The sequence below is a fragment of the Heterodontus francisci genome, chromosome 17 (assembly GCF_036365525.1).
Source record: "Heterodontus francisci isolate sHetFra1 chromosome 17, sHetFra1.hap1, whole genome shotgun sequence".
NCBI classification, from domain to species: Eukaryota; Metazoa; Chordata; class Chondrichthyes; order Heterodontiformes; family Heterodontidae; genus Heterodontus; species Heterodontus francisci.
This window is the reverse complement of record NC_090387.1, coordinates 65,231,709-65,256,668: the sequence shown is the minus strand read 5'-3', so window position 1 is coordinate 65,256,668 and position 24,960 is coordinate 65,231,709. Positions and strand designations below refer to the sequence as shown.

The 24,960-nt window shown below is 44.7% G+C and overlaps 1 protein-coding gene across 1 annotated transcript in view; it reads right to left on the bottom strand.

Annotated features, from left to right (window-relative positions):
- atp6v0d1 (ATPase H+ transporting V0 subunit d1) overlaps positions 1 to 21,513 on the bottom strand; it is a 61,215-nt gene extending 39,702 nt beyond the window's left edge. The window contains exon 1 of the mRNA XM_068049549.1: positions 21,291 to 21,513. Within this exon, the coding sequence (XP_067905650.1) occupies positions 21,291 to 21,450 (160 nt within the window). The 5' untranslated portion in view covers positions 21,451 to 21,513. The remainder of the gene's footprint in view (positions 1 to 21,290) is intronic.
- Between the last annotated feature and the right edge of the window lie 3,447 nt (positions 21,514 to 24,960).

The following is a 24,960-nucleotide window of genomic DNA, read 5'->3' as shown; positions in this document are numbered from 1 at the left end:
ACTTGAAAAAATGGTTTGGGTCAACACCACTTTTTAGAACTCAGTGCAAATAAAGCAGTGGTCAATGGTCATGAATATGGAGGTGCTTAAAGGATTAGTAGTCTGCAAATATATTTTAAAAGGCTGGAAAGAAATTAAAACTGCTTGATGTACAAAGATCTCAGTCAGGCAATGAAGTGGAATTAAATTAGCTGAATGTAATTACTCCTGGATGAATGGAGCATGCAGTGGGACGGAAGAAGCCAGCAAAAGGCAATGAGGAGAAAGGGAGAACTCAAGGAGACACTGCTCCTGAAGTTTGTGTTTAGCTCAGATGGAGCAATACAACAGAATACAAGTGAGAATTGGGAAAACACAGTTGATGTGGCAACCCATAGGCAGGTCAGGATCATGCTTGCAGACCAAAAGGAGATGTCAGGAAAAATGATCAACCAATCTGCATTTTGTTTCTTTCCATGTGGCCAGCTGCAGATTACTGAAATGCTAGTGTTTGCCATGACAACATCTACAGGCCCCAACTCCAGTTTCTGTTCTAGATAGCGACATAGAGCAACCACACGTGTGAAGTACCATTCATGTAAGCTCTATTCTTTTGGTTTACCAAAACACTTCAAGACACTTGAATGTAATCATATAGGATGCTCATTGGTCAAGATTACAAAATAACCAGTAAAACTCCATCTTTCTCCTTTTCTTTGGCCTCCTTATCTCGGGAGACAATGGGTAAGCGCCTGGAGGTGGTCAGTGGTTTGTGAAGCAGCGCCTGGAGTGGCTATAAAGGCCAATTCTAAAGTGACAGGCTCTTCCACAGGTGCTGCAGAAAAATTTGTTTGTCGGGGCTGTTACACAGTTGGCTCTCCCCTTGTGCTTCTGTCTTTTTTCCTGCCAACTGCTAAGTCTCTTCGACTCGCCACACTTCAGCCCCGCCTTTATGGCTGCCCGCCAGTTCGGGCGAACGCTGGCAACTTACTCCCACGACTTGTGATCAATGTCACAGGACTTCGTGTCACGTTTGCAGACGTCTTTAAAGCGGAGACATGGACGGCCGGTGGGTCTGATACCAGTGGCGAGCTCGCTGTACAATGTGTCTTTGGGGATCCTGCCATCTTCCATGCGGCTCACATGGCCAAGCCATCTCAAGCGCCGCTGACTCAGTAGTGTGTATAAGCTGGGGATGTTGGCTGCCTTGAGGACTTCTGTGTTGGAGATACGGTCCTGCCACCTGATGCCAAGTATTCTCCGGAGGCAGCGGAGATGGAATGAATTGAGACGTCGCTCTTGGCTGACATACGTTGTCCAGGCCTCGCTGCCATAGAGCAAGGTATTGAGGACAGAGGCTTGATGCACTCGGACTTTTGCGTTCCGTGTCAGTGTGCCATTTTCCCACACTCTCTTGGCCAGTCTGGACATAGCAGTGGAAGCCTTTCCCATGCGCTTGTTGATTTCTGCATCTAGAGACAGGTTACTGGTGATAGTTGAGCCTAGGTAGGTGAACTCCTGAACCACTTCCAGAGCATGGTCACCAATATTGATGGATGGAGCATTTCTGACGTCCTATCCCACGATGTTAGTTTTCTTGAGGCTGATGGTTCGGCCAAATTCGTTGCAGGCAGCCGCAAACCTGTCGATGAGACTCTGCAGACGCTCTTCAGTGTGAGATGTTAAAGTAGCATCGTCAGCAAAGAGGAGTTCCCTGATGAGGACTTTTCGTACTTTGGACTTCGCTCTGAGACGGGCAAGGTTGAACAACCTGCCCCCTAATCTTGTGTGGAGGAAAATTCCTTCTTCTGAAGACTTGAACGCATGCGAGAGCAGCAGGGAGAAGAAAATCCCAAAAAGTGTGGGTGTGAGAACAAAGCCCTGTTTCACGCCAGTCAGGATAGGAAAGATCTGATGAGGGGTCTGAATTGTGCTTTCATATCGTCATGGAATGAGGTGATGATACCTAGTCGCTTTGGTGGACATCCAATCTTTTCTAGTAGTCTGAAGAGACCACATCTGCTGATGAGGTCAAAGGCTTTGGTGAGATCAATGAAAGCAACGTAGAGGGGCATCTGTTGTTCACGGCATTTCTCCTGTATCTGACGAAGGGAGAACAGCATGTCAATGGTCGATCTCTCTGCACGAAAGCCACACTGTGCCTCAGGGTAGACGCGCTCGGCCAGCTTCTGGAGCCTGTTTAAAGCGACTCGAGCAAAGACTTTCCCCACTATGCTGAGCAGGGAAATTCCACGGTAGTTGTTGCAGTCACCGCGGTCACCTTTGTTTTTATAGAGGGTGGTGATATCGGCATCGCGCATGTCCTCTGGTACTGCTCCCTCGTCCCAGCACAGGCAAAGCAGTTCATGTAGTGCTGAGAGTATAGCAGGCTTGGCACTCTTGATTACTTCAGGGTTAATGCTGTCCTTCCCAGGGGCTTTTCCGCTGGCTAGAGAATCAATGGCATCACTGAGTTCCGATTTTGTTGGCTGTACGTCCAGCTCATCCATGACTGGTAGAGGCTGGGCTGCATTGAGGGCAGTCTCAGTGACAACATTCTCCCTGGAGTACAGTTCTAGGTAGTGCTCAACCCAGCAGTCCATTTGCTTGCATTGGTCAGTGATTGTGTCCCCCGATTTAGATTTGAGGGGGAGGCTATCTTCTTGATGATTGGCCCAAAAGCTCTCTTAATGCCATCATACATTCCTCTGATGTTTCCGGTGTCTGAGGCCAGCTGAATATGACTGCATAGGTGTTGCCAGTAGTCGTTTGCGCAGCGCCTGGCTGTTCTTTGTGCAGTGCTTCTGGCTGCTTTAAGTGCTACGGATGTTAACTCGCTGGGGGCTTTCTTGTAGTTCAACAGTACAATGCGCTTAGCGGCTATGACAGGTTCCAGCTCTTCAATATGAGATTGAAACCAGTCTGCATTCCTCTTCGCACGTTTGCCGTAGGTGGTCAAAGCTGACTAATGGATGGCGTCTCTGATGTGGGCCCACTTGGTCTCAGCATCCCCTGTGGGAGTGTTTTGAAGGGCTGTTACAAGTGAATTTAGAAATTTTTGTAACAGCTGTGGATGAGAAATTCTGCTCGTGTTGATGTGCGAGTGGCCCTTCTGCTTGGAATGATGCAACTTCTTTGGTCTGAGTCTAACCTTGCTGCACACCAGGGAGTGGTCGGTGTCGCAGTCCGCACTGTGGAAGCTGCGTGTGATTTGAACACTGTTTAAGGAGGCTCGCCTTGTGACGAGGTCTAGCTGGTGCCAACGACGCGATCTTGGGTGCCTCCATGAAACCTGGTGACAGGGTTTAGTGTTTTAGGCAAGATGGCTCCTGGGCTGGAAGCTCCCTTGCTGTTCAACTCTATCCATGGCCATCTGCTCCCATTCAAATCTCCATCATATGCCATAATTAACTCAATACATATTTACCACTGTTATACATTAAATGCTTATGTTAAAAAACAAAATTCAACATATCTGAAACAGTTCAAACCCATTATGGATGCATACTCGTTCATAGCTTCTATTAGATCCAGCTGCCAGAGAATTAAACATAGCTCGGAGCATTCGAATCAAATCACTAAGTGCTATTATGTAAAAACAGATAGGGGTATATGGCGCAATCATTTTTCAGCTTTACAATTAAATCAATTCACTATAGGAATTAAAGGCGTACTCAGGTCAGGAAAAAGAACCCGACCCGGCCTGAGTCCCTCCAATTTCGCCCCAAGCCCGACCCGAGCCTGACCATCCCGTTACCTACCTTCCGACTGAAGCTCCATGAAGCTGCAGCGCATGCGTGATGACGTCATAGTGACATCACTTGCTCACTTCGCAGACTCAGTTTCGTCCCGGACTCCCAGCTCAGCTAAGTTTTTTATTTTTAGCACTTACCGGCACAGCAACCATGTGTCTGGCGTGACCCGACCATGACCCAGACTCAGCCCGTCCCGAACCAGACGCATGTTGTTAATAGGAATCATAAATCATTGGCAATATCATTTATACAACCGGCAGACCAAAATGGAAGCACACAGCTTTGATTTATGATATAATTCTTAGTCTTTCAACACTTACATTTTTCACTGTACAGTTGAGTATAGAACAGATATCTGTCATTTTACCAGCAAAGCAAAAGCATGGTATATATTTCTGATGATTACAGAAAGAAAATGGCTCTTCAGGGAGTCCCTACCACCCCATATGCATAATGCATGTAATACTATTCAAAGATAGGCTTTCCTAGACATCCATGGACCTATTATACAAAAAATAAACCCACGTCCTCCTTGGTTCCTTTCGGCAACCGGGTATCGCTTCAATCTATCACAGAAGCGTACATTTAAAAATAATCTCTTACGGCACATGCTGCTCGTTTAATCTTAGCTCCCAATATCTCCTGCCATACTGACCCTCACCAATATGTAAAAATGTCCTGGTTACTGAAGTGTGAAACATTCACTTGTTATCAGTTGCTCAAAAGTCCAACACAAATTGCAGAATTTACAAAAAATAAAATAATTCTATTTGTATATTAAAGTAGCAATATAAGCTGAAGCACACAACTTGAGATTTGTTTTATTTTTGGGTTTCTGATCAAAGTCACCTGAACAGACCATTCATACAAACAAAAATTATTTAATGCTCTTCCATACACTGATTAAACCTAGTAAGAGCGACAAGCTAATACATATAAAAGGCACCCCCTTATTCATTCTACTCAATTTCTGTTGATGACCAGTTCCTAAAATCTTCAATTATTCCTTTACTTTTCAGCAATTAATCTATCACACAAAAATTGCTCGACATTTATTGATCACTTCCATGAGACATCACTATTTAAGAAACCTACCAGCAAGATTGAGTTATCAGTATAATTAAGCCATCAGCATTTTGACTTCAACTGCAGGCATATTAATTCAACCTCCTCATGTGGAATTAATCAGTAACTCCTCCAAACCAGTTTCCAGGATTAGATTCTCAGCATTCCATGTTCAACCAAACTCCACATGTACGATTGCAAAAACAAAATGCAAAGGAATTAATTGTAATTCTCTATTTGTTCTGACAGAAAAAAATTGAAAATTTGGCACACAATTTGCACCTTTATGCAGATTGATTAGATTCTAAACCTAAGAATCTAGACAATGTTAAAGTTACGTTCAGCCACTACCAGGGATTTACCACACTCTTGGAGTTAAACATTCAAATTACATAATATACCACAGTTTGTGTTGTTCAGTCCACAATGTTTTGATTTAAAAAGAACCTTTTTCTCATATAGGTGTGCCAGAACACAGAATATTTAAAACAGCCAACCATTCCTTGATCATCCTTGCCCTACAGAAAACACAATGAGACAGCAACTACTCCCTTGGCACTCCCACCTACTCAAAAGAAAAAAAAAGACATTTATACTGTGCTTCACAAGCAAAGGACGTTCCAAAGTGCTTTACATCCAATGAAATATTTGAAGCATCATCACTGTTGTAATGGAGGAAACACAGCAGCCAATTTGCACACAGCAAACTCCCACAAACAGAAACCTGATAATCATCAAATAATTTGTTTTTGCAATGTTGATTAAAGGGAAAAATATTTGCCAGGACTGCCTTCAATTTTTGAACTTATTAACCTTGGTCCACATCTGCTGCATAAACAAAATGCCACCTATTACTCACTGGGTACAGTATTTACATCATATTTCATCCAGAACATGGATTCATCCCATGTACTAGTATGAACGTTATATTCCAAGTACAGGAGATATGAATCAGGACTACTTCCCACTGAGCCAGGTGCTTTCTGCTTTTTACCACCTCTACCTTAACCCCCCCACCAACAACCTGGGAGTGGAACAGGCTGACATTGGATACCAGGAAATGGCAAATAGTCTATTCCCCAGCAAATATACTTTGCAAATGAACCATAATGTTTAACTTTATGGTTTGTAGCAACAGCAGCTCCCATGGATTTTCCTAGAAACCCTGTCTGCTGGAACTGTGCACGTATATGTCAAATATTCAATGCAGTATCACTAGTCAGTGCAACAGACTTTGGTTATTTCAGTTTTGTAATATCTACTATAATCACAAATGCAAAGATATGCAAAAAGTTGCTGCCACAAATTGACTTGCTACAATTTACTTTTCTACTATTTTTGATCATTTTACTAATATTGTAATTTGGACTTTCTACTCAAACCTATATGGACCAATGCATCCTACTTACATTGTTTGTTTCAGTAGGGAAACCCTACTGACTTTTTTTAAAAAAGAAAACATCTATCTAAACACACTGCATGTGAACTTCTTTCAACCTACTGCCTGTTCTGAAACAAAGGGTCAGAGGATTATTTGGCACACTTAATAGTGTGCCCCTTTTATAACGATATGCCCAAATCAGCTCCATCACCACTGAGATGGACCTGACACCTCATTCTGTTCTTTTGTTAGTAAGTTACCTGATGCATCCTCAGTATTCTACTACATGAAATAGTTACTGTTACAGTAAACAAAAAGGTGGGAAAATTCTGAACTCTGCTCAAAATTTCCTGAGATCAAACATGTAGGTATTCATCAACACATCCTGCAACTACAGCATGCTGGGATAAATGGAATACAGTTCCTGTTGCATAACTTCATTTGATTCAAATAAATCCTGGACACCACAGTACAGATGGAGGCCATTCTGCTTATCCTTCCACCAACACATCCTACCACAGCAATTAACTGTCCTGAAAGACTCCAGAATTTTTGACTATAACACAGTGCTGCCTATTAATCACACTGCCCTGAACTTAACCTTTTATCTGTTTATCTGTTTGTACCATCTCCCTTGTTCTGTCATGATTTAACTCAAAAGTGTTCCTTTTCTATTCCACAGCATATTCTATACCTCAATACCTTCTTCTTCTTTGGCCTCCTTGTCTCGAGAGACAATGGGTAAGCGCCTGGAGGTGGTCAGTGGATTGTGAAGCAGCGCCTTGAGTGACTATAAAGGCCAATTCTAGAGTGACAGACTCTTCCACAGGTGCTACAGGTAAAATTGGTTGTCGGGGCTGTTACACAGTTGGCTCTCCCCTTGCGCTTCTGTCTTTTTTCCTGCCAACTGCTAAGTCTCTTCGACTTGCCACACTTTAGCCCCACCTTTATGGCTGCCCGCCAGCTCTGGCGATCGCTGGCAACTGACTCCCATGACTTGTGATCAATGTCACAGGACTTCATGTTGCGTTTGCAGACGTCGTTAAAGCAGAGACATGGACGGCCGGTGGGTCTGATACCAGTGGCGAGCTCGCTGTACAATGTGTCCTTGGGGACCCTGCCATCTTCCATGCGGCTCACATGGCCAAGCCATCTCAAGCGCCGCTGAGTCAGTAGGGTGTATATGCTCGGGATTTTGGCCGCCTCGAGGACTTCTGTGTTGGAGATACGGTCTTGCCACCTGATGCCAAGGATTCTCCGCAGGCAGCGAAGATGGAATGAATTGAGACATCGCTCTTGGCTGACATATGTTTGCCCAGGCCTCGCTGCCATAGAGCAAGGTACTGAGGACACAGGCTTGATACATTCGGACTTTTGCTTTCCGTGTCAGTGCGCCATTTTCCCACACTCTCTTGGCCAGTCTGGACATAACAGTGGAAGCCTTTCCCACGCGCTTGTTGATTACTGCATCGAGAGACGGGTTATTGGTGATAGTTGAGCCTAGATAGGTGAACTCCTGAACCACTTCCAAAGCGTAGTCGCCGGGAGTGATGGATGGAGCACTTCTGACATCCTGTCCCATGATGTTCGTTTTCTTGAGGCTGATGGTTAGGCCAAATTCGTTGCAGGCAGCCGCAAACCTGTCGATGAGTCTCTGCAGACACTTTTCAGTGTGAGATGTTAATACAGCATCATCAGCAAAGAGGAGTTCCATGAGGACTTTCCGTACTTTGGCCTTCGCTCTGAGACAGGCAAGGTTGAACAACCTGCCACCTGATCTTGTGTGGAGGAAAATTCCTTCTTCTGAAGACTTGAACGCACGTGAGAGCAGCAGGGAGAAGATGATCCCATACACTGTAGGTGCGAGAACACAGCCCTGTTTCACGCCACTCAGGATAGGAAAGGGGTCTGATGAGGCGCCGCTATGCTGAATTGTGCCTTTCATATTGTCATGGAATGAGGTGATGATACTTAGTTGCTTTGGTGGACATCCGATCTTTTCTAGTAGTTTGAAGAGACCATGTCTGCTGACGAGGTCAAAGGCTTTGGTGAGATCAATGAAAGCAACGTAGAGGGGCATCTGTTGTTCGCAGCATTTCTCCTGTATCTGACGAAGGGAGAACAGCATGTCAATGGTGGATCTCTGTGCTCGAAAGCCACATTATGCCTCAGGGTAGACACACTCAGCCAGCTTCTGGAGCCTGTTTAAAGCGACTTGAGCGAAGACTTTCCCCACTATGCTGAGCAGGTAGTTGTTGCAGTTACCGTAGTCACCCTTGTTCTTATAGAGGGTGATGATATTGGCATCGCACATGTCCTGTGATACTGCTGCCAGCATCGGTATCGGAGGACAGGAAGACCACATGGCTGTGTTCGGGCAGCCCGTCCACCAGAGCAGCGATGGACGACCCCAAGATACAAATACCTCAATATACACACACGATAAGTTACTGCACTATGAAAAATGAATGACATTTTGTAGGCATCTGCTATTTATATAGAATTGTATTCACTGGAGCTTTGGATGCCATTTTTTGCCTTATAGCAAGACAAATCAAATAACTGATTAAGCACAATTTATGTATTTGGTCAGACAACATGCGATTACTATGTAGCTAACGATTTTCAATTTCAACATCAGTTGAGATATTCAGAAAGTGGAAGTGAGAACAAATGAATTTGCTACATTGTTAAAGAATGGTATAATGACAAAGTAAAACTTAAGTACATTATGAATGTTTGTGAAAAAAAATGAGTAAAAAGCAAGTACTTTTACTGTATCAGGCAACTTAGGGTTGAGAGATTAATCTCAACACTAGCTCAGAGGTCAAACCCTTTAATTGACCCATCCTCAATTCCACAAGTCACTTTTGTAAAACTGATACAGTATTCTGATTTCTCAATATTGTTCTCTACAAAGAAAGTGGAAAAGAAACTGCTGCCGCTGATGATCAGGAGATAACATTCATGTTACATAGCCCAACAAAGAAGCGTTTTGATTAAACTTTAATTTCCAGTACTCTGTTAAAAGAGCACTGTATTCTGAAACAAAGTTTGGGACAAGAAAATGTATCTCTAAATAAAAAATAAATAAGAAATAATTATGAATTCTCAGGCAGTTTCACTTGGGAGAGAGAGAGAGAGAGAGGGAGGCAGAGACCTGGAGCGGTCAAGAACAAAATCCATTTGGTTACAGTTAAAAAAACAGTCAAGGTTGCATTACGCTATTAGATGCATTCCATATGCCACCAATTAGTGGGAAAGGTATAGAGGAGCAAATTTGCACAGGGAACAAAAAAATCAGAGCTGCAAGAACTCTAGAGTACGGATAGTGGGGTGCTTCAATTTTTCTAATATACACAGGGATTGTAATAGTGCAAAGGGCAGGTGGTTGGGGGGTGGGGGGGGGGGGGGGGTGGTTTTGGGAGGAGAGAAGAGTTTCTGAAGTACATTTAGGAGAATTGTGTTCAGCTGTAACATTTCCAGCCCAATGAGAAAGGAGGCAATGGTGGATCTAGTTCTGGGGAACGAGGTGGGTCAAGTGGATTAACTGTCAGTAAGGGAACAGTGATCATAGTATCATAATGTTTGGATTAGCTGTGCAGAAGAAGCAATCTAGACTAAAAATACTTGACTGGAGGAGGGTCAATTTCAGTGGGTTATGAACAGATCCGTGCTGCACAAATTGGAATCAAAGATCGGCAAGCAAAACTGTTACAGAACAATGGGCTGCCTTTCAGGAGGGAAAAGCTCAGTTAGTCGAGATACATTCCCACGAGGGAAAAAGGTCAGGCAACTAAAGCCAAAACTCCCTGGATGATGGAGCGAAAGGGTATGAAGAAGCAGAAAAAGGGGGCATATGACAAATGTCAGGTTGTTAATACAAGTGAGAATCAAGCTGAATACAGGAGGTTCAAAGGGGAAGTGGAAAAGGAATAAAGGGGCAAAGAGAGCACAAGAGGAGATTGGTAGCTAACACAAAAGGGAATCCAAAAGTCTTCTATATGCACATAAATAGTAAAAGGGTAGAAGAGGAAGAGTGGGCCAATTAGGAATCAAAAAGGAGACATACATGTGGAAGCAGAGGACATGAGTGAGGTAAAAAATTAACATTTTGCATTTGTCTTCGTTACGGAAGAGGACGCGACCAAACTCAATGAAAGATGAAGCAGTTGAGGTACTAGATGGATTAAAAACTGATAAAGCAGAAGTACTAGAAAGGTTGGCTGTACTTAAAGTCACCAGGGTGTCATGCAGGCCTCCACCTGCCAAGAATGAGGCACATTGGTTTTTAGCTGTTGCTGCAGTGAGTAACGTGAAGAAAATGAAAGGCAGGAGAGAGAGAAAGAATATTCTGGAAAGAATGTGAAGAATGAGAGCTGAAGCAGCTTGAGTTAACTAGGGGGCGAAAGAGTAACCCTGGTGAAAGCATGGCCAATATGGAGGACCGCAATTCAGGGCTGGGTACAGAATTGCTGAAACTAGCTCAATTAATTCCAAAATTCAATGAGGAAGATGTAGAAACATTTTTTGTGTCCTTTGAGAAACTGGCAAGGCAGCTAAAATGGCCAGCTGAGATCTGGCCTCTTTTACTGCAAAGCAAGCTAACCAGAAAAGCCCATGAGGTTTATTCCCTGTTGCCAAATCAGAGTTCATCAAATTATGAACTGACCAAAAATACTATCCTCAAGGCAAATGAATTAGTACCCGAAGCCTATTGTCAAAAGTTTAGAACCCTCAAGAAGCAAGCTAATCAAACTTATCTGGAATTTGAAAGAAGTAAGCTTTTGACCAGTGGCTGAGGGCTCTTAAAGTACAGCTCGGCTATGAGAATCTGAGAGAAGTAATTCTGTTAGAGGAATTTAACCACTTTCTCCCATTATTCATAAAGACCCATGTAGAGGAGCAGCAGGTTCAGTGAGTCAGGCAAGCAGCCATTTTGGCTGATGAGTTTGCTTTAATTTATAAGTTGGCTTCCCAGGGGAGAACCTTTCATAATCACCCCCACAAATCCCAAAAAGGACAAAGGGTGGGAAGGTGATAAGACCCTGTTACTGTAAGACCAGGTGAAGGCTGAGAGAGGCCCCTAGACACCTTCCTCACCGGGTCGTAACAAAGGCCAGATGGGATGCATCTGAGGATGCTGAGGGAGGTAAAGGTGGAAATTGTGGAGGTACCGGTCCGAATCTTCCTTAGATACAGGAGTGGTGCCAGAGGACTGGAGACTGCTAAACCCTTGTTCAAAAAAGGGTGTAAGGATAAACTGAGCAACTGCAGGCCAGTTTAACGTCAGTGGTGGGAAAGCTCATAGAACTAATAATCCAGGACAAATGTAGATTAAGGAAAGCCAGCATGGTGTTTAACTAACTCAATTGTGTTTTTTGACAAGGCAAGAGAGGGTTGATGAGGATAATGTGGTTGATGTGGTGTATATGGACTCCCAAAAGGCATTTGATAAAGTGCAACGTAATAGGCTTGCCAGCAAAGTTGAAACCCCTTGAATAAAAAGGAGTGGCAGCATGGATGCGAAGTTGGCTGAGTGACAGGAAACAGCAGCAGTGAATGGTTGTATTTCAGACTGGAAGAAGGTATACAGTGGGGTTCCCCAGGGACTCGTACAAGGATTACTGCTTTTCTTGATCAACATTAGTGACTTAGCCTTGGATATACTGAACACAATTACAAAATTCGCAGAAGACAGAACTTGGAAGCATAGTGAACTTTGAGGAGGATAGTGATAGACTTTAAGAGGACATAGAAAGGCTGGTGGAATTGACAGACATGTGACAGATGAAATTTAACACAAGTGCGAAGTGATTTATTTTGGTAGGAAGAACGAGGAGAGGCAATATAAAAAAGGGTACAATCCTCAAGCGGATGCAGGAACAGACAGACTTGGGGTATATGAAATCTTGGAAGATGGCAGGGCAGGTTGAGAAAACAGTTAAAAAGTCATATGATCCTGAGGCTTACAAATAGAGGCATAAAGAATAAAAGCAAGGAAGGCATTATGAACCTTTATAAAACACTGATTCGGCTTCAAGTGAAGTATTGTATCCAGTTCTGGGAAGTATGTGAAGGTTTGAGACGGTGCAGAAATCATTTGCGAGAATGGTGCTAGGGATAACGATTTTCAGTTACATGGATAGGTAGGAGAAACTGGGGTTGTTCTCCTAAAAGGTTGAGAGGAGATTTAATAGAAATGTTCAGAGTCATGACAGGTCTGGACAGAGTAGATAGGGGAAACTGTTCCCATTGGAAGAAGGGTTGAGAACCAGAGGACACTGATTTAAGAAGCAACAGCGACATGTGCAGGAACATTTTTTTAAAAACAGCGAGTGGCTATGATCTGGAATGCACTGCCTGTGTGTGTGATGGAGGCAGATTCAATCTTGGCTTTCAAAAAGGAATTGAATAAATAATTGAAGGAAAAAATAATTTGCAGGGCTACAGGGAAGGGACCAAGACATAGGTCGAGCTAAATTGCTCTCGCAGAGTGGTGACGCGGGCTTAACGAGCCAAATGGCCTCCTTTTGTGTTGTAGCTATCCTGATTCTAAGTACACCCCAGATTACTGAACTTTGAGCTGAGTACAAGAGCCAAATGTCAAAACAGAAATTAAATGTAAAAGCCTTTCCTCCTTCAACACCCTCCAAACAATATTCCCGGTTACAGCAACAGACGAGCAGGGAGGCCTCACCCAGCGGCCTGGCTCAGTCTATCACCTCAAAAGTTCCACACGTGGAAAAGAACAATTCCTTGCAATTTCCCCACCACCGCAGCCCCCCACCACCCCCTCCCCCAACTCCATGTTGTTCTTCGGGCTAGAAGGAGGTTTGTAGTGGAGTTCCCCAGGGATCGATGTTGGGACCCTTGCTCTTCCTGATCTATATTAATGGCCTAGACCTTGGTGTACAGGGTGCAATTTCAAAACTCGTGGATGATACGAAACTTGGAACAATTGTAAAATGGAGCAGGATAGTGTCGAACTTCAAAAGGACAGACAAGTTGGTGGAATGGGCAGACAAGTGGCAGATGAAGTTCAATGTGGAGAAATGTGAAGTCATTCATTTTGGTAAGAAGAACATGGAGAGACAATAGAACAAAGGGTACAACATTAAAGGGGATGAAGGAGCAGAGGGACCTGGGGGTTTATGTGCATAAGTCATTGAAGGTGGCAAGACAGATTGAGAGAGTGATGAATAAAGCATACAGTACCCTGGACTTTTTAAAAATATTTATCATGGGATGTAGGCGTCGCTGGCTGGGCCAGCATTTATTGCCCATCCCTAATAGCCCTCGAGAAGGTGGTGAGCGGCCTTCTTCAACCACTGCAGCCCTTGGGGTGTACGTACACCAACAGTGCTGTTAGGAAGGGAGTTCCAGGATTTTGACCAGCAACAGTGAAGGATCAGCGATATAGTTCCAAGTCAGGATGATGCGTGGCTTGGAGGGGAACTTGCAGGTGGAAGTGTTCCCATGATCGGCTGCCTTTGCCCTTCAAGGTGGTTAAGGTCGCGGGTTTGGAAGCTGCTGTTGAAGGAGCCTTGGTGAGTTGCTACAGTGCATCTTGTACATGCTACACTGCTACCACTGTGCATCTATGGTGGAGGGAGTGAATGTTGAGGGTTGTGGATGGAGTGCTAATCAGGCGGGCTGCTTTGTCCTGGATGGCGTCGAGCTTCTTGAGTGCTGTTGGATCTGCACCCATCCAGGCAAGTGGACAGTATTCCATCACATTCCTGACTTGTGCGTCCTAGATGGTGGACAGGCATTGGGGAGACAAGAGGTGAGTCACTCGTCACAGAATTCCCAACCTTTGACCTGCTCTTGTAGCCACAGTATTTATGTGTCTGGTCCAGTTCAGTTTCTGGTCAATGGCAACCCCCACAGGATGTTGATAGTGGGGGATTCAGCGATGGTAATGCCATTGAACGTCAAGTAAATGCCTGCTACCCGACGGGACCCGACAATATGTCGGGTCGGGTTGCACTTCCTGGTCCAGCATTTGGGCTCGGATCGGGTCGGGCCGGACACGCTCTACCACAGGTAAGTGGCTCCACTGTTAATTTAATTTTTATACTAGTGAGGTGGTTTTGTTACAGTTTTTTTAAGCTTGTGCATATCAGCAACAAAGTGAAAAACGGAAGGTAAGTTAACTGCTGGTCGGGTGTGGGAAAAAAGGGAAGGACTCGGGCAGGGTTGGATGTGGTTCTGTTGGGCTTGGGTGGGGTTTTTTTTTTTGCAGTCCCGAGCAGGCCTTTAACGTCAAGGGGAGATAATTAAATTCTCTCAGATTCTCTCTTATTGGAGATGGTCATTGCCTGGCACTTGTGTGGCTCGAATGTTACTTGCCACTCATCAGCCCAAGCCTGGATGTTGTCCAGAACTCGCTGCATATGGACATGGGTTGTTTCAGCATCTGGAGTCGTGAACGGTGAACATTCTGCAGTCATCAGCAAACATCCCCACTTCTGACCTTATGATGGAGGGAAGGTCATTGATGAAGCAGCTGAAGATGGCTGGGCCTAGGACACTACCATTAGGAACTCCTGCAGTGATGTCCTGGGACTGAGATGATCGACTTCCAACAACCACAACCATCTTCCTTTGTGCTAGGTATGACCCCAACCGGTGGAGAGTTTTTCCCAATTTCCATTAACTCCAGTTTTGCTAGGGCTCCTTAATGCCACACTGTCAAATACTGCATTCATGTCAAGGGCAGTCATTCACACCTCTAGAGTTCAGCTCTTTTGTCCATGTTTGGACCAAGACTATAATGAGGTCAGGAGCTGAGTGGCCCTGGCAGAACCTAACTGAGCATCAGCGAGCAGGTTATTGCTGAGCAAGTGCCGCTTGATAGAACTGTCGATGCCCCCCTCCATCACTTTGCTGATGATCGAGAGTAGACTGATAGGGCAGTAGTTGGCCAGATTGGATTTGTCCTGCTTTTGGTGCACAGGACACACATGGGCAATTTTCCACATTGCTGGGCAGATGCCAGTGTTGTAGCTGTACTGGACAGCTTGGCTAGGGGTGCAGCTGGTTCTGGACCGGAACACCATGGGTGACTCAGCTGTGCAGGGAGAGAGTGAAAAGGACAAGAGAGCAATAGTGGTAGAGGATTCTATGGTTAGAGGAACAAATAGGCGTTTTCTGTGGTTGCAAGTGTGATTCCAGTATGGTATGTTGCCTCCCTAGTGCAAGGGTCATGCATTTCACTGAGCAGCTACAGAGCTTTCAGGAGGACGAGGGTGCACAGCCAGAGATCATGGTCCACTTTGGTACCAACAATATAGCAAGAATGAGGGATAGGGTCCTGCAGGCTGAGTTTAGGGAGTTAGGAAAAAGATTAGCAAGCGGGACCACAAGGGTAGTAATCTCCAGATTACTCCCAAGACCATGTGCTAGTGAGTATAGTAATAGGAAAATAAACCAGATGAATGCGTGGCTGGAGAAATGGTGCACGAGGCAGGGCTTCAGATTTCTGGGGCATTGGGACCGGTTCTGGGGAAGGTGGGACCTGTACAAGCTGGATGGACTGCACCTGAACAGGACTGGGACAAATATCTTTGCAGGAAGGCTTGCTAGTGCTGTTGGGGATGGTTTAAACTAAATTGACAGTGGGATGAGAACCTAAGCACTTTCTTAGGACAGTTTCAAGGTGGGGAACAGGAGGCAGAAAATTAACAAAATTAGCGAGTGACTCTGAAAGGCAGAGGAAGCAAAAGGTTAAAGAGTGTGCAACACAGGAATTTGGCAGTGTTAAAGGGTATCTATTTAAATGCAAGGAGTATAGTAAATAAAGCTGATGTGTTGAAGGCATAGATCGATACATGGCAACACAATATCATTGCTATAACAGAAAGTTGGCTTAAAGAGGGGCAAGAATGGCAGCTCAACATCCCTAGAAATAGTGTTTTCAGGCATGATAGAGAGAGAGAGAGAGAGAGAGAGAGAGATTAAAAAAGGAGGGGGGTGTAGCATTAATTAGTTAAGAAATCAATAACAACTTTGAGGAGGGATGATATGCTAAATGAATCAAACAAGGCCATATGGGTGGAGCTCAGAAATAAAAAGGGGGGCAGCCACATTACTGGGAGTGTACTGCAGACCCCCAAATAGCAAGGGAGATAGAAGAACAAATATGTAGGCAGATTTCTGAGTGCAAAAACATTAGGGCAATAACAGTTGGGAATTTCAACTACCCCAATATCAACTGGGATACAACAGTGCGAAGGGCACAGAGGGCACAAATTTCTTGAACTGTGTTCAAAAGAACTTTTTTAGCCAGCATGTAATAAGCCCAACGAGAGGGGACACAATTCCAGATTGAGTCTTCAGTAATGAAGCTGGGCAAGTGGATGTAGTAACAGTGGGGGATCATTTTGGAGATAGTGACCATAATAGCATAATCATGGAAAAGGACAAAGATAATACAGGAGTAAAGGTTCTAAATTGGAAGGCAAATTTTTATGAAACTGAGGTAACCTGGAGAAAGTGGACTGAATATCGCTACTTGAAGGAAAATCAGTGGCAAACCAGTGAGAGGCATTCAAGAGCAAGATACTACGGGCACAGCGGAGGCATGTCTCCACAAAGATTAAGGGTGGTACTGCCAAATCTAGAGCAACTTGGTTATCTAAAAGCTTACAGGGTAAGTTAAAGCAAAAAAGAAAGCTTATGACTATCACAAAAATCTTAAAACTTTAGAAAGCTTAGAGTATAGGAAGTGCAAGGGTGAAGTAAAAAAGGAAATTAGAAAAGCAAAGAGAGGACATGAAAAATTATTGGCAGGTAAAATCAAGGAAAACCCGAAATTGTTTTATCAGTACATTAAGAGAAAAAGGATAACTAAGGAAAGGGTAGGGACTATCAGATGTACAAGGGAATTTATGCGTGGATGAAGATGTGGGCAGGGTTCTTAATGAGTTTGTTGTCTCTGTCTTCACAAAGGAGAGGATTGTTGCAGACATTGTAGTTAAAGGGGAGGATTGTGAAATATTAGATACGATAAGCATAATGAGAGGAAGGTGCTTGACGGTCTGACATTCCTGAAAGTGGATTAATCGGCAGGACTGGATGGATTGCATCCCAGGTTGTTAAAGGAAGCCAGGGAAGAAATAGCGGATGTGCTGAGGATCATCTTCAAACCCTCACTAGATACAGGTGAGGTACCAGATGATTGGAGGTCTGTGAACGTTGCATCATTGTTTAAAAAGGGTAATGATAGGCCAGTCAGTCTGACCTCGGTGGTGGGTAAATTGTTAGTTTATCCTATCCCTCAGAATAGATTGTGTCACTTAGAAAGGCACAGATTAATCATGGATAGTCAGCATGGATTTGTTAGGGGAAGGTTATGTCTTACTAACTTGATTGAATTTTTTGAGGAAGTAAAGGAGGATTGATGAGGGTACTGCAGTGGATGTGGTTTACATGGATTTTAGTAAGGCATCTGACAAGGTCCCGCATGGCAGACTGGTCAGTAAAATGAAAGTCCGTGGGATACAGGGTAATGTGCAGGTTGGATCCAGAATTGGCTCAGTGATAGGAAACAAAGCGTAGTAGTTGACAGATGTTTTTGCAAACGGAAAGCGGTTTCCAGTGGCGTTCCACAGGGCTCAGTGTTGAGTCCCTTGCTGGTTGTGATATGTATTAATGATTTGGACTTAAATGTGGGAAGCAGGATTAGGAAATTTGCTGATGACACAAAAATTAGCCGTGTAGTTAATAGCGAGGAGGAAAGCCCTGGACTCCAAAATGATATCAATGGCTTGGTTGAATGGGCGGAAAAGTGGCAAATGGAATTCAATCCAGAGAAGTGTGAGGTATTACATTTGGGGAGGGCAAATAAAGCGAGGGAATACACAATAAAAAGAAGGATATTGCGTACGGTAGAAGTAGTAAGTGCATGTCCACAGGCCCCTGAAAGTGGCAGGACAGGTAGATAGAGTGAAGGCGGCATATAATTGCTTTCCTTTAGTGGCCGAGGTATAGAATATAAAAGCAGGGATGCGATGCTGGAACTGTACAGAACACTGGTTAGGCCACAGCTGGAATACTGCGTGCAGTTCTGGTCACCACATTACAAAAGGACATAATTGTCCTGGAGAGAGTACAGAGGAGATTTACAAGAATGTTGCCAGGGCTTGAAGGTTGCAGTTATGAGGAAAGGTGGATAGGTGAGGGTTCTTTTCCCTGGAACTGAGGTTGAGGGATGACTTGATTGAGGTGTACAAAATTAGGAGCGGCCTAGATAGAGTGGACAGGAAGGACCGGTTTCCCCTGGCGAGGAGGTCAGTTATCAGGGGACAGATTTAAGGTGATTGGTGGAAGGATTAGAGGGGACATGAGGGGAAACTTTTTCACCCAGAGGGTGGTGAGTGTCTGGAATTCACGGTCAGGAATGGTGTTGGAGGCAGAGACCCTCAATTCTTCTAAAAGGTACCTGGACATGCACCTGAGGTGCTGTAACCTGCATGGCTATAGACCAGGTGCTGGAAGGTGGGAATAGTTTGGACAGCTAGTTTGTTCAGCTGGCATGGACACAATGGCCTCCCTTCTGTGCTGTCCTTCTTCTATGGTTTTACAGAGCACAAGTCATCAATACTATTGCTGGAATGTTGTCAGGGTCTGTAGCCTTTGCAGTGTCCAGTGCCTTCAACCGTTTCTTGATATCATGTGGAGTGAATTAGACAGGCTAACGTCTGGCATCCGTGATGCTGGGGACCTCAGGAAGAGGCCAAGATTAATCACCCACTCGGCACTTCTGGCTGAAGATGGAGGTAAATGCTTCAGCCTTGTCTTTTGCACTGATCTGCTGGCTCCCCCATCGTAGAGGATGGGGATATTTGTGCAGCCTTCTCCTGTCAGTTTTCAATTTTCCATCACCATTCACAACTAGATGTGGCAGGACTTCAGAGCTTAGATCTGATCCGATGGTTGTGGGATCGCTTAGCTCTATCTATTGCATGTTGCTTTCTATAGATATAGCTCTTGGGTTTAAAGGCATCAAAGGATATGGGGCGAAAGCGGGAACAGGTTACTGAGTTGGATGATCAGCAATGATCATAATGAATGGCACAGCAGGCTCGAATAGCCTACTCCTGCTCCTATTTTCTATGTTTCTTTCGCTGTTTGGCATGCAAGCAGTCCTTTGTTGTAGCTTCATCAGGCTGACACCTCATTTTTAGTTATGTCTGGTGCTGCTCCTGGCATGCCCTCCTGCATTCTTCATTGAACCAGGGTTGGTTCCCCCAGCTTGATGGTAATAGCAGAGTGGGGAATATGCTGGGCCATGAGGTTACAGATTGTGGTTGTATAATTCTGCTGCCGCCGATGGCCCACAGCACCTCACGGATTGCCAATTTTGAGTTGCTAGATCTGTTTGAAATCTATCCCATTTAGCACGGTGGTAGTGCCACACAACACAATGGTGGGTATCCTCAATGTGAAGATGGGACTCAGTCTCCACAAGAACTGTGCAGTGATCACTCCTACCAATACAGTCATGGACAGATGCACCTGCGACAGGTAGATTGCTGAGGGCGAGGTCAAGTAGGTTTTTCCCTCTTGTTGGTTCCCTCACCACCTGCTGCACACCCAGTCCTTTAAGACTCGGCCAGCTCGGTGAGTAGGGGTGCTACCGAGCCATTGAAGTCCCTCACCCAGAGTACATTTTGTGCCCTTACTAGCATCAGTGCTTCTTCCAATTGGTGTTCAACATGGAGAAGCCGAGGAGGGGTGGTAGGTGGTAATCATCAGAAGGTTTCCTTGCCTATGTTTGCCCAGATGCCATGAGAATTCATGGGGTCCAGAGTCAATGTTGGGGACTCCCAGGATAACTCCCTCCTGACTGTATATTACTGTGCCACCACCTCTAGTGCACCTGTCCTGCTGGTGGAATGGTGACAGCGGTGTCTGCTGCATGGTCTATAAGGTATAATTCTGAGAGCATGACTATGTCAGGCTGTTGCTTGACTAGTCTGTGGGGCAGCTCTCCCAATTTTGGCACAGACCCCCAGATGTTTGCAGGGTCGATGGGGCTGGGTTTGCCGTTGTCGTTTCCGGTGCCTCGGTCAATGCCAGGTGGTCCGTCCAGTTTAATTCCTTTTCTTAGTTTTGACACAACTGTATGGCTTGCTAGGCCATTTCAGAGAGCATTTAAGAATCAACCATATTGCTGTTGGTCTGGAGTCACATGTCACTCAGACCAGGTGAGGCTGGCAGATTTCCTTCCCTAAAAGGCATTAGTGAACCAGATGGGTTTTTACAACAGTTGACAATGGTTTCATGGTCATTATTAGACTAGCTTTTTAAATCCAGGTTTATTAATTGAATTCAAATTCCATTGTCTGCTGTGGTGGGATTTGCACCCAGGTCCCCAGTACATCACTGATCTAGTGACATTATCAGTAACCCACCGCCTCCCTATTGATAGGGGCATATAGTACAAGAGTGAGGAGATTATGTCAAACTTGCATAAGACACTAGTTTGGCCTCAGCTGGAGTATTATGCCTGTTCTGGGCACTGCACTTTAGGAAAGATGTGAAAGCATTGGCAAGAGTACAGAAAAGATTCACAAAAATGGTTCCAGGAATGAGGAACTTCAAGTATAAAGACAGATTGGAGAAGTTGGGACTGTTTTCCTCAGAGAAGAGAAGGCTCAGAAGAGATTTGATAGAAGTGTTCAAAATCATGAAAGGTCTGGACAGAGTAGATTGGGTCAAACGGTTCCCACTCCTGAAAGGATCAAGAACGAAAGGGCACATATTTAAAGCAAGCAAAAGCAACATGAGGAAAAAACGTCTTCACAGTGAATGGTTAGGATCCAGAATGGACTGTGTGTGGAGGCAGGTTCAATTGAGACATTCAAAAGGAAATCAGTCTGTTATGAGAAGGAAAAATGTGCAGGATTACGTGACGAAGGCGGGGTAATTCATTAGGTGAATTACTCATTCGGAGAGCCAGTGCAGACACGACGGGCCGTACCGCCTCCTTGTGCGCTATAACCGTTCTCTGATTCTGAGCGCTCCAGAGGAAAGGGCCGCGGCTGAGATGGGTCGGGAGCGGGGTGCGGGCTGCAGGCCTGAGGCCCGGACTGACTCACCTTCCAGGGTCTCGCACTGCACCAAATTCAGGTAGTCGCCCTGCGACAGGATGCCGGCTTTGAAACCTCTCACTAACCCCTCCAGGTAGCCGTTGTCCACATTGAAGTAGAGTTCGTTAAAAGAACCCATATCGCCAACGCTAACAACCGTATCAAGCATTAAGAAAACCCGGCCACTGCAGCACCAGCTGACAAGTCAGCTGATCCGCACCACAGCGAGCATGCGCAATGTCACGCCCCACTGCCTCAGCGAGTGGGCCCGCAGATACTGCGCATGCGCAATGTCGCGCCCTGCTGCCTCCGGTTTCCCCAGACACCATTGAGCATGCGTGGCACAACACTTGAACAGCCGGCAGATAGTGAGCATGCGCACAAAGTCAAATTTTACAAATTTCACAGTGACAGCAATTTAAGAATCGTTAATTTTACAATTCACATTTAAGTCGTAAATTTCACTGTACTGCAACATTTCATAAAATCACAAAATTGTTACAGCACAGAAGGAGGCTATTCAGCCCATCCTGTCTGCATTGGCTCTCCGAAACAGCAACTGCATCCGTTCCATTCCCCTGCCTTCTAAAGGCCTGCTCGGGTCGGCCAAAAAAAACCCGATCCGTGCCCGACAGAACAACATCCGACCCAAACCGGAACCAGCCCGAGTCCTTCCATTTTTTCCCGCGCCAGACCCAATCCGACCCGACAATCAGTTAACTTACCTTATGTTTTTCACTTTGTTGCTGATCTGCACAAGCTTAAAATAACTGTACCAAAACCATCTTTCTAGTCCAAAAATTAAATTAGCATTGGAGCCACTTACCTGTGATAGAGCGTGTCTGACCCGAGCCCGAATGCCGGACCCGGAAGTGCAACTTGACCCCGACCCTGACACGTCGTCGGGTTCGGGTCGGGTAGCCGGCCTTTACTGCCTTCTCCCCATAAACCTGCCCATTCTTCCTTTTCATGTAACTGTCTAATTCCCTTTTGAATGCTTCAATTGAACCTGCCTCCACTGCGTTCTCAGACAGCACATTCCAGACCTTAACCACTCGCTGCGTGAAAACATTTTTCCTCATGTCACTTTTGCTTCTCTTACCAAATACTCTAAATCTGTGCCTTCTCGTTCTCGATCCTTTCACAAATGGGAACAGTTTCTCTCTATCTACTCTGTCCAGACCCCTCATGAATTTGAATACCTCTATCAAATCACCTCTCAGCCTCCTCCTCCGAGGAAAACAGCTCTAGCTTCTCCAATCTGCCTTCATACCTGAAGTTCCTCATCCCTGGAACCATTCTCGTGAATCTTTTCTGTACTCTCTCCAATGCCCTCACATCTTTCCTGAAATGCGGGTCCCAGAACTGGATGCAATACTCCAGCTGAGTGCGAACTAGTGTCTTATACAAGTTGACATAGAAACATAGAAAATAAGAGCAGGAGTAGGCCATTCAGCCCTTTAAGCCTTCTCCGCCATTCAAAAAAGATCATGGCTGATCATCTAATTCAGTACCCTGTTCCTGCTTTTTCCCTTTATCCCTTGATCCCTTTGGCATTAAGAAATATATCTGTCTCCTTCTTGAATATATTTAATGACTTGGCCTCCACTACCTTCTGCGGTAGAGAATTCCACAGGTTCATCACCCTCTGAGCGAAGAAATTTCTCCTCATCTCGGTTCTAAATGGCATACCCCGTATCCTGAGACTGTGACCCCTGGTTCTGGACTCCCCAGCCATTGGGAACATTCTTCCTGCATCTAACCTGTCTAGTCTTGTTAGAATTTTAAAGGTTTCTATGAGATCCCCTCTCAATCTTCTAAACCCTAGTGAATATAGGCCTAGTCGACCCATTCTCTCCTCGTACGTCAATCCTGCCATCCCAGGAATCAGCCTAGTAAATCTTCTTTGCACTCCCTCCATGGCATGAACATCCTTCCTCAGATAAGGAGACCAAAACTGAACACAATACTCCAGATGTGGTCTCACCAAGGCCCTGTGTAACTGCACTAAGACATCCTTGCTCCTGTACTCAAATCCTCTTGCAATGAAGGCCAACATACCATTCGCCTTCCTAACTGCTTGCTGCACCTGAACGCTTGCTTTCAGCAACTGGTGTGCAAGGACACTGATCTCGTTGCTCCTCCCCCTTTCCCAATTTATCAACATTCAGATAATAATCTACCTTTCTATTTTTACAACCAAAGTGGATAACCTCACATTTATCCATGTTATACTGCATCTGCCATGCATTTGCCCACTCACCCAACTTGTCCAAATCACAGCTCACTTACCCCCGGCTTTGTGTCATCTGCAAACTTGGAAATGTTACAGTTAGTTCCCTCACCCAAGTCATGAATATATATTATGACTAGCTGGGGCCCAAGCACTGATCCCTACAGTACCCCACGAGTCACTGCCTGCCCACCGGAAAAAGACTTGTTTATTCCTACTCTCTGTTTCCTCTCTGTCAACCAATTCTCAATCCATGCCAATATATTATCCCCAATCCCGTGTGCTTTAATTTTTCACACTAACCTCTTATGTGGGACCCTATTAAAAGCCTTCTGAAAACCCAAATAGACCACATCCACTGGTTCCCCCTTATCTATCCTACTAATTACATGCTCAAAAAACTCCAATGTTAAGCATGATTTCCCTTTCGTAAACCCATGCTGACATTGTCCAATCCCGTTTATGCTTTCCAGGTGTTCTGCTATCACATCCTTTATAATAGACTCTAGCATTTTCCCCACTACTGATTTACGGCTAACTGGTCTGTAATAACCTGTTTTTTCTCTCCCTCCTTTTTTAAATAGTGGAGTTACATTTGTCACCCTCCTATCTGTAGGAACTGCTCCAGAGTCTATAGAATTTTGGAAGATGACCACCAATGTATCCAGTATTTCCAGGGCCACTTCCTTTAGTACTCTGGGATGTAGATCATCAGGCCCTGGGGATTTGTCAGCCTTTAATCCCATTAATATCCCTAGCACTTTTTTTTTTACTAATACTGATTTCCTTCAATTCCTCCCTTTCATTAGACGTTTGGTTCCCTAACATTTCTGGGAAGTTATTTGTGTCCTCCTTTGTGAAGACAGAACCAAAGTATGTGTTTAATTGTTCTGCCATTTCTTTGTTCACCATTATAATTTCCCCCGTTTCTGACTGTAAGGGACCTACATTTGTCTTCACTAATCTTTTTCTCTTCACATATTTATAGAAGATTTTACAGTCAGTTTTTATGTTCCCTTCACTAACAATGCTACCCCACCTCCTTTCCCTTTTTGCCTGTCCTTCCTAAATATTAAATATCCCTGGATGTTCAGATCCCATCCTTGGTCACCCTGCATCCATGCCTCCGTAATCACAACTATATCATAACTGTTTATATCTATTTGTGCTGTTAATTCATCTACCTTATTGCGAATTTAAGTTTACTCTCGTACTCTATTTTCCCCTGCTTAATCAACCTCCTTTACTGAATTCTAAACTGTTCCCAATCCTCAGACTTGCTGCTTTTTCTGGCAATTTTATATGCCTCCTCATTGGATCTAATACTATCCCTGATTTCTTTTGTAAGCTACAATTGAGCCACCTTTCCGGTTTTATTTTTGCGCCAGACAGGAATGAATAATTGTTGTAATTCATGCGCACGTTCTTTAAATATTATCCATTGCC